We start from the raw sequence: 10,851 nt of genomic DNA on the forward strand, positions 1-10,851 counted from the left end.
CTCCTCTGCGTCGTTGGAGAAGAGGTGGAATGTGAAATATGTTGATTGAGGAAGATGCATTGTGGAGTTGTGGAAGATTGGTCTCTAACATGGGGGTTTAGGATTCTGTGGCAAGTCATGCTTATGTGTTTTCTTAGGAGAAGGTGAAATGTTAGGCTGCAATATACGTCAGGTATAGGCAGGGGTGTTCTGAGTTTAAGTATTTTAGGATGTGGTTTTGTGAGAGATTACATGGAAGAGGACAGTCTGAGCATATTGAAATTAGGAGGAGGTGCGAACCTCATGAAAGACACTGGCAGGAATAGGATGGGGTCGGATAGACTACACTGTGTATATGTATCAGATTGATCAGGTCATTTTTGTTATGGGTGCTTTGTATTACTGGTCGGCAGCCGAAGCGGTACTACAGCGCCTAGATAGGATTACAGTCAAGGGCCTGAGATTGTGTTTGGTGCCTTTCAGGACAACGCTAGTTGAGGCATTGCAGGTGGATAGTGAAACTGCCATGAGGATAAGCAGGACAAACTTGCATGGAGCGTACTGGGCAAGGTTGAAAGGGAGTTTCAGAAGGACTCTGCGGTTCACGGCAACTGTGGGAATGGCTGGGAGCGAGGAGGGGGTAAGCATAGGGCATACAGGTGGACAATCGGGCAGAAGTTGTAGAATATATATATATGAAGACAAAATTACTGTTTTCTGATCCACACCCTACCTTTTATTTTGGATGGAAATGGTGATCTGATAGAATAAGAGCTGGTGTGCCTGAATTGAATGGTGTGCCTGAATGAAAAGTCTGCCTTTGGCCTCAATCCGTCACGCCTGATCTGTTTCACCTGTCCTTGTGATTGTCTCCACCCTCCAGGTGTCTTTTTTTTCCCAGTATATTTATCCGGTGTACTGTCCTCTGGGGCTATTTTGTCTTGTATGTTCAAGTCCAACCGTGTGTTTTCCCGTGCGCCCTGCTTTTCTATTCTCTTTTTGCTAGCCTCCCGGTTTTGACCCTTGGCCTGTTTCTGGACACTGTACTCCGCCTGCCTGACCCTTCTGCCTGCCTTGGACCTTGAGCCTTGCCTGCACTCTTACCTCCTGGACTGGGAAACTTGGTTTTGACCTTTTGGCCTGTCCACGACCGTTCTGGTTGCCTAACCTTTTGGATTGTAATAAATATCAAAGACTTCAAACCATCTGCCTCCTCTGTCTGCATCTGGGTCCGCCTTGTGCCTTAACAATCTGGCCTCCAGTAAGATGGATGAATCGGACAGTATTTAAATATTAATATAATATTTCCCCTTTTAACCAGTAAGGGCTCAGTTGAGAACAAGTTTCTCGATTTACAATCACCTGCCAAGATTAAAGCAAAGCAGTGTGACCACAACACAACGAAGAGTACACAAATGGAACTAAACAAGCATACAGTCAATAATACAGTTAGAAAAAAATAAATCTATATACAGTGTGTGCAAATGGTAGAGGAGGTAAGGCAATAAATGTCCATAGTGCGAGGTAATTACAATTTAGCAGCATTAAACACTGGATGATAGATTGGCGTGTTTTTTGCACCAGTATTGTTACTTTGCAGAAAGTCTAAGTAACATACTGGGGATGAGGTAGTTGGATGGCTATTGTACAGATGGGCTTTACAGATGAAGCATGCAGGTTAGCATGCTCGATAGTGATGTTAAAGTAGGAGGGAATATAAGTCTCCAGCTTCAGGATTTTTGCAATTCGTTCCAGTCATGGCAGCAGAGAACTGGAAGAAAGGCAGCCAAAGGGTAGTTGGCTTTGGGGATGGCCAGTGAATATACCTGCTGGAGGCTGCTGACGGGTGGGTGCTGACCTGTGACCAGTTGAGCTGAGATAAGGCGGGGCTTTACCTAGCAAACTTAAATAGAGCTGGAGCCAGTGGGTTGGCGGACGATATGAAGCGAGGGCCAGCCAACAGAGAGCATACAGTCGCAGTGGTGGGTAATTAATGGGGCTTTGGTACAAAACGGATGGCACTGTGATAGACTGCATCCAGTTTGTAGTAGTATTGGAGCTTTTTGTAAATGAACTTGCGATTCAAGGAGGTAGGTAGTCAGTTTTACTAGGGTAATTGCTTGGCTGGAGTGAAGGAGCTTTTGTGAAAATTGGAAGACGATTTAATTTTATTTTGGATTGGAGATGTTAATGTGAGTCTGGAAGGAGAGTTACAGTCCTAACCAGAACCTAAGTATTTGTATTGTCCCTATTCTAGGTCAAGTCAGGATAGTGATGCAGTCGGGCAGGCGGGTGTAAGGGAGCGGCGGTTGAAAAGCGCATGCATTAGTTAACTTGGGCTTTAAGAGTCGTTTGGAGGCACGAAGGAGTAGTTGTATGGCATGAAAGCTGTGTCTGGAGGTTAGTTATAACCGTGGAAGTGTCCGATTGTTCTCACAGTCATGGTGTAGCTGCAATACCGTTGTGATCAGAGAATCACCAGCAGCAAGAGCACATCATTGATATATAAGAGAAAAGATCGCCCGGGAATTGAAACCCTGTGGCACCCCCATAGAGACTGCGAGGTCCGAAACAGCCCTCCATTTGACACACTAACTCTGTCTGCGAGTAGTTGGTGAACCAGGCAAGGCAGTCATTAGAAACCAAGGCTTATTGGTCTCCGATAAGAATACAGGGATTGAAGAGTCGAAAGCCTTGGCCAGGTCATGAGACGGCTGCAATACTGTCTTTAACGGTGGCGGTTATGATATCGTTAGGACCGTTGAGCGTGGCTGAGTGCACCCGTGACCGGCCGGAAAGGATTGCACGTGGAGAAGTACGGGGGATTCGAAATGGTCAGTGATCTGTCGTTAACTTGGCTTTCGAAGACTTTAGAAAGGCAGCGCAGGATGGATATAGGTCTATAAGTTTGGTCTAGAGTGTCACCCCCTTTGAGAGGGGGATGACTGCGGCAGATTTCCAATTTTAGGGATTCGGACGATACGAAGAGGGTTACAGGACTGGTAAATAAGGTTGCAACATGTGGTGGATCATTTAGAAGGGGTCCAGATTTCTACCCAGCTGATTTGTACAGGCCAGGTTTTGCAGCTCTTTCAGAACATCTGCAATCTGGTTTGGGTGAGGAGAAGCTGGGAGGCTCGGGCAAAAGTAGCTGCGGGGGTGCGGAGCTGTGGCCGGGTTGCGGTAGCCCGGAGGATGGCCAGCCGTAGGAATGGCTTATTGAATTCCCATTTCATGATTTGGTGTGACCGTGTTACCTGCCTAGGTGCTTCTTTTCTCCCATTGGACTTTGCCCAGTAGAGAAGTGATCTAGCTATAGACCACCTCTATGTGCACTCAAGTTAGCCTGAACGCCTGTCGTCGCGTGCTAACGCTGGTGTGCATTTCTCAGGTAGTCAGAGTTCCGATCGACATAGCTGTATCAGCCATGCTTAATATACTCCGCTGGCATCGCGTCTGGCCCTGTGTATTGTCAGAGTCACGTCGATTCCCATGAGCTAAGGCACCCGAATGGGCTCAATACGCTCGGGTCTGTGCCTCGTGTCCGTGCGATCTCTTCATTCGTGATTGTTTGCGACTCCCGATGCCCGTGCCCAGGTATCCGCTCAGTCTCTTAGTGAGACCAATAATGCAATTAGTACAGCGGCGTCTTCCTCGTACCACTGTCGCCTTCCTATACGCTGGATGCATAACACGGTCCAAATGTCTAGCTTAGCACCCATGGCTAATAATCCCTGCTTTTCTATCTTCCGTGTGAACTCTTCTACCGAGATCTAGTTGCTTAATGCAATAGTTCATAGTATGACATCATTGTTGAACCGGTGTTATTACTCTATAAATAAGAGTTGAGTAATTTAATTGTACGGTAGGTGCTGTTTGGAATGAGTTGACGCGAGAATCGTCTACCTAACCTCTTACTCTTCCTCGTGTGTCCTCTCAGTGCACTTATCGTCCTGTGGGAGCTCGTGATGGGCGAATTGAACGCGCTAACTCAGACACCTCTGTGACCTCTAATCAAAAGGCTCCAGCAAACCTGTGGCCCTCGCCCGCCCGACACTGGCAACAGTGAGTATTAATCTACTTCCTCAGGCTTCACTATGTCATGATCATGTGATTAGTGGATGTTATGCTGGTGGTGCCTGCAGCTCATTAAAACAGACTTACTGCCTCACACAGAGCAGCTCATTAAAACAGACTTACTGCCTCATCACAGAGCAGCTCATAAAAACAGACTTACTGCCTCACACAGAGCAGCTTCATAAAACAGACTTACTGCCTCACACAGAGCAGCTCATTAAAACAGACTTACTTGCCTCACACAGAGCAGCTCATTCAAAACAGACTTACTGCCTCACACAGAGCAGCTCATTAAAACAGACTTACTGCACGAGACACACAGTTCCCCATGTCTGGGTTAGCTAATGCAGAGTGTTGATGAGATGTCTGATTGTGACAAGGTTTTAAGTCTAATCCTTTCAAGTGAGTTGGTGTTGAACACTTTGTTTAGTTGGGAGTTGATTCTAACTTCCTGAGAACACACAATGATCCCCGTCTCTCCCTCCCAGCTGACTAAGGGAGGCACGGTGGAGTCAGAGGAGGCTGACCGCRTCACCGTCGAAGACATCCCAGAGGACGAGCTGGACATTAGCAGCTGTAACCTAGACGACGACTCCTTCCTCCACCCCTACCCCTCCAAGAGGAGACAAGCCCTGCTGAAGGCTGCGGGGGTGAAGATCGATAAGGAGGAGAAGAGGAAGCTCCAGCAGCTGAGAGTGTCCAGGGAGGACTGTGGCTGTGACTGCCAGGGCTTCTGTGAGCCAGAGACCTGCGCCTGCAGCCTGGCAGGCATCAAGTGTCAGGTAAGACACTCACATATCATTTCTTCAACTTCAATGTTAACAGTAAACTGTAAATACTTTATATTCCTAACAATATGAGCAGTGGTTAGTTGTCCACTGTACTACAATATTCTGATCCCTCCGTGACAAAGCAGAACCTGATTTTGAACGTCCTCTTCTCTCCCCAGATGGACCACTCGTCATTTCCCTGCGGCTGCACTAAGGATGGTTGCGGTAACCTGGAAGGGCGTATAGAGTTCAACTCCAGCCGGGTTCAGACCCACTACATCCACACCATCATGAAGCTAGAGCTGGAGAAGAGACTGGAGGAGACGTCTGGACCAGAGGAAGAGGACCTGGGAGAGACAGCCCCAGCCCACGCCCACAACCCCCTGTCCGACCTCCCCTCCATCCCAGATGGCCCCTCCTTCTACTTCAGCTCAGAGCTGGCGGCGGTCGGGGAGAACAGCTGTAGCAGCGACATGACAGACTCCTCTGTCTCCTCGGGGGGGAGTGAGGACTCAGAGGAAGGGGCGGGTTTAGGCCGGGAGGACGATGCGGATGAAAACGGACAGCGCCGCGTCCTCAGCTTCAGCGACAACGACTATAGCGTAAATAACTACGTTGTTAATGACAACCGCTGTTGCCCCAAGCAATGGCTACAGCAGCAGAAGCAGGCGTCGTCCATGACGACAACAGCCTGGATGTTGGCAGAGTTTAGCACGGCAGACTTCCCAGAGGAGAATGACAATCTAGAGGCGTACACAGACAACCGGGCCATGGCCATATCACCAGGGATAGATGATAACGCTAACCTAGGCAACGGTCTGTTCCACCACCACAGCAGCTGCAGTATCTCTAACCCCCCATCCCCCTCCGTAGACTTCCCCAACGCCCAATCCCCCTCCGTAGACTTCCCCAACCCCCCATCCCCCTCCGTAGACTTCCCCAACGCCCAATCCCCCTCCGTAGACTGCCCCAACACCCCATCTCCCTCAGTAGACGACACCGCTGCCAGCTACATGGACCTCAGCCTGTCCTCAGAGTCTGACCTGGAGTTCTTTGATGGTTTCTGTCTGGGTCCTTCCTCCCTCTACAACTCCCTAACAGAGTACCAACACATGGACAACTTCTTTCACTTCCAGTTGCCTAGTTACCCCAGCAGCCAATCACAGGCCAGCGACCCCGGGACCTGCCCCCTGGAGTCTCTGATTGGTCTGTCAGAATCTGACCCAGAACCCCCTGCAACGTTCACAGACAATCAGCTGTTGGAAGAAGCCGTCAGGGGTTAACTATCGGGACCTGAACCGCCAACTGTTTTCTGGACTATGTAGGGAATTAGGGGGGATGGGGGTCAGTGTAAACAGACTTCTGTTGGAAGAAGCTGTGATTTCTCTCTTGCCTTCTAAATGTTAGCAAAGCAGTTGGTAATTATCGCTATATGAAATGGCAGCTAACGTTTCACTTGGTAATTATCGCTATATGAAATGGCAGCTAACGTTTCACTTGGTAAATTATCGGCGTATGGAAAATGGCAGCTAACGTTTCACTGGTAATTATCGCTTATATGAAAATGGCAGCTACGTTTCACTTGGTAATTATCGCTCTAATGAAATGGCAGCTAACGTTTCACTTGGTAATTATCGCGCTATGAAATGGCAGCTAACGTTTCACTTGGTAATTATCGCTATGAAATGGCAGCTAACGTTTCACTTGGTAATTATCGCTATAATGAAATGGCAGCTAACGTTTCACTTGGTAATTATCGCTATACAGATGAAATGGGCAGCTAACGTTTCACTTGGTAATTATCGCTATGAAATGGCAGCTAACGTTTCACTTGGTAATTATCGCTATATGAAATGGCAGCTAACATTTCATAAAAGTGAGATTAAAATAAGTCATTTTCTACTTTGTAGAATAATAGTGAAGACATCAAAACTCTGAAATAACACGTGTTGGGTTTTATATATCGCTAAATGTCAACCTCCGAAACTAAGAATAGTACAGCTGGGTATTAATGAATACTCTGAGAAACCAAAAATGGTATTCAAAACACCTATAACTTTTATCTATATATTATTATTTTAATGTATTTCTTTTATGATTTTCTATTTATTTTCAGATGAAAAACCCACTAAAGCTGTGCTGAAGCAGCACTGTGATTTGATATTTATAACCTGGAAGTGCAATATGTGTCCCAAACCCTATTCCCTATATACTGTAGTACCCTATGGGCTCTGGTCTAAAGTAGTGCACTATATAGGGAATAGGGCTCTGGTCTAAAGTAGTGCACTATATAGGGAATAGGGCTCTGGTCTAAAGTAGTGCACTATATAGGGAATAGGGTGCCATTTTGGAACTGAATCCGTATTAGACATGGTCAGCAATATGGGATTATATAAAAGACCATTGGGAAAGTATTTAATATCTGTTCTCTTATTGGTTAAACAACATTTTGGTAACATTATTTTAGTAGTTTGATCTAATTTCTTACATGTTGGGCAATAAGAGAGAGGTGTTGTTTACTCAGGAGGGCTATGGCCCAATCCCAAATCAATCCCTAAACCCTACGCCATTGTGGAGATCTGAGGTGATTTGATTGGTATAAGCAATATAATGACACTTCCACCTAGCCTATCAGTGCAAAGGGGGAGCTATTACCATATTGACTGCCCCTGTCAAATCCAATCAACTCTCCACACGTGTGTAGGGTTGAGGGGTCGATTCGGCCAACGTCTAGCCATCTCTACTAGGCCAACGTCTAGCCATCTCTACTAGGCCAACGTCTAGCCATCTCTACTAGGCCAACGTCTAGCCATCTCTACTAGGCCAGCAGCACAGTGCTTCTGTTTGAGCTGTACTGTGTAACCTTCCTATTTTAAAAATCAAAATGTAGAGTTCTGGGTCTGCTGTAGATACTGCTATCTATAATGTTACCATAGAGAATCACTCTATTTTATAAATCATTTGTGTAGATTGAAAGAAAGAATTCTAAATCTGTGTCACTGAAATTATTTTATTAAGAAAATGCAAATTGCGTATTTTTTTTAAATTTTTAATATTGAAACCTTTGTAATAGATAAATGTAGACGTATTATGAAAGCTTTTTCTCTCCAGTATTTTCCATTGGACTATGAAATGCCACTAAAACAAAATMAATTAGAAAAATATCCATATGATCGTTGTGACTGAGACGACATGATATTTTTATGGGTAAAAACGTCATATATTTATGCAGAAAGACTCAGAAGTTGTGTGTTTACCTCCATTAAGTCCTCAAGCAGACCMTTTTGAACAAAATAACGGCCTGGATGCTGTGATGAAGATACGGAACTAGTAGAGCTGATCTGTCTCTACAGCCGGCCCCGTTCACACCGTCTGTTTACGATCTGATTTGGGGTATACTTTAAAACGCTGCATAATGTATTCTTCTGCTATCTGCCTTCATTTGCTTACGTTGACATCATCTCATTGAAAAAAAAAAAKCAAGGCCACCAACAGAACACAGCTTCTCTGGTGTAAATGCATTAATCTAAGTAAAGACATGGCAACAATGGGCATTTATTACATTCTTGAATGGAGAGCAAACCAGAGCAGTTTGATTTTTCCCTTTCATTGTCCCTCTCTAACTGACCGTTTTTAAAAAGCTGTTCATTTCATCCAAGTCCCTTTTTGGACAGTTTGTCCCTTTTTGAAAATAAAACTTTTTCTTAAATGCTTGACTTTGTTTGTTCATCTTAGACTCTATTCCCATTTTGTTCTTCTTCTTTAGTGTTTGACCCCGTCAGATTTGTATTCCTTCACCGTAGCTTGGCTTTTCTACTTACTAAATAAACTAAAGTACAAATAAAAAAAAGTAACAATGAAATAACAATGTGGAGGCTATATACAGGGTGTTACGGTACAGAGTCAATGTGGAGGCTATATACAGGTGTTACGGTACAGAGTCAATGTGGAGGCTATATACAGGGGGTACCGGTACAGAGTCAATGTGGAGGCTATATACAGGGTATTACGGTACACATGAGTGAACAGGGAGTACAGGAGGGGACTGACCACGCACCCCTGACGGGCCCCCTTGTTGAGGATCAGCGTGTTTTGCCTACCCTTACCACCTGGGGACAGCCCGTAAGGAAGTCCAGGATCCAGTTGCAGAGGGAGGTGTTAAGTCCCGGGGTCCTTATCTTATTGATGAGCTTGGAGGGGACAATGATGTTGAACGCTGAGCTGTAGTCAATGAATAGCATTCTCACATAGGTGTTCCTRTTGTCCAGGTGGGAAAGGGCAGTGTGGAGTGCAATAGAGATCACATCATCTGTGGATCTGTTGGGGCGGTATGCAAATTGGAGTGGGTCTAGGGTTTCCGGGATGATGGTGTTGATGTGAGCCATGACCAGCCTTTCAAAACTTCATGGCTACAGACGTGAATTATCTGTAAGGTCCTTTAGACGAGCAGTGAATTCCAACACAGATTCAACCACAAAGACCAGGGAGGTTTTCTAATGCCTCGCAAAGAAGGGCACCTATTGGTAGATGGGTAAAATAAAATGGAATATCCCTTTGAGCATAGTAGCTCCACAATATTAACCTAATTGACCGAGTGAAAAGAAGGAAGCCTGTACAGAATACAAATATTCCAAAACATGCATCCTGTTTGCAACAAGTCACTAAAGTTATTTTGCAAAAACTGTTTGTCCTGAATACAAAGGACCACTGTCCATATGTTCAAGCATAGTGGTGGCTGCATCATGTTATGGGTATGCTTGTCATCGTTAAGGAATGGGGAGTTTAAAAAAAAGKAACTGAATGTAGCTAATCACAGGCAAAATCCTAGAGGAAAACCTGGTTCAGTCCGCTTTCCACCAGACACTGGGAGATGAATTCACCTTTCAGCAGGACAATAACCTAAAACACTAAACCTCTTAGAGATTTACCCAGAAAGACTCTCAGCTGTAATCGCTGCCAAATCTCCTTCTACAACTTGACTCAGGTGTGAATATTTATGTAAATTAGATATGAATTTCTGTTTTCACTTTATTATGGGGTATTGTGTGTAGATGGAAGAGAATATATATATATTTTTTAATCCATTCTGAATCCGGGCTGTAACACAACAAAATGTGGAATAAGTTAAGGGCTATGAATACCTTCTGAAGGCCCTAGTATGTGGAGACGTGGAGTATATCCACCGGGGAAACGTCTGAATCGACTTGCCTGTATGTTTTCTTTGTATTTTTTTTTATAACCTTCTGGAATTTGTGTCTGGTTTATCGTCTCCACGGTGAAGACGAAGAGAGAGAGAGAAACCTAAGCATGACAACCACAACCAACAACAGACATGACTGATCCAGGCTGTGATATATGGCCCTGGCTTTGCCTTTGGCGTCTGGGAACATTCTTTGCTCAAGGATGTCGTGTCGCCTACTCTCTAACGATTAGAAACCCTGCAAACCATTAAATTGGTTCACGTGTTGGAGAATAAAGAATCGGTGTGTTTATGACTACAAACGGCATGTCACTTGTTTTGGTAGATATGTTGGATTCCTGTGGTTTATTAATCAGTTAAATGACCACTTGAAGACCAGTGTAACAGTACCGTCATTAAAAACAGTTTACCAAGACTGGCGTCCCTCTGCCGCTGTGAAACAGACGTGCTTACTATACAATAGTGACTACTGAATGGGGTTCTAGGAGATCGCTAGAGAATGTCTGATATATGCCTCAAGGAAAACACGGATTCTTAGAATAAAATCTGGATGGATAGATTCTAAATTGAGGACATTTCTTCACTCTTTGGTTTTGGAGAGAAGTGGAGCAATTAAATACAATACACAGAAGGAGAAGACTGACCACAGTGAGACTGTTACTACATAACCGTTAGGAAAGGACCTGACAGGACACCGTTAGGAAAGAACCTGACAGGAGACTGTTAGGAAAGGACCTGACAGGAGACTGTTAGGAAAGGACCTGACAGGAGACCGTTAGGAAAGGACCCGACAGGACACCGTTAGGAAAGAACCTGACAGGAGAC

The 10,851-nt window shown here is 45.0% G+C and overlaps 1 protein-coding gene across 1 annotated transcript in view; it reads left to right on the forward strand.

The window, feature by feature from the left end:
- Window positions 1-6,324, forward strand: part of LOC112077826 (cysteine/serine-rich nuclear protein 1) — a 7,815-nt gene extending 1,491 nt beyond the window's left edge. The window contains 2 exon segments of the mRNA XM_070441846.1: window positions 4,545-4,838; window positions 5,006-6,324. Coding sequence (XP_070297947.1) covers window positions 4,545-4,838; window positions 5,006-6,109 — 1,398 coding nt within the window. The 3' untranslated portion in view covers window positions 6,110-6,324.
- The last annotated feature ends 4,527 nt before the right edge of the window (window positions 6,325-10,851 follow it).

Source organism: Salvelinus sp. IW2-2015, unplaced genomic scaffold (genome assembly GCF_002910315.2).
Source record: "Salvelinus sp. IW2-2015 unplaced genomic scaffold, ASM291031v2 Un_scaffold4946, whole genome shotgun sequence".
NCBI classification, from domain to species: domain Eukaryota; kingdom Metazoa; phylum Chordata; class Actinopteri; order Salmoniformes; family Salmonidae; genus Salvelinus; species Salvelinus sp. IW2-2015.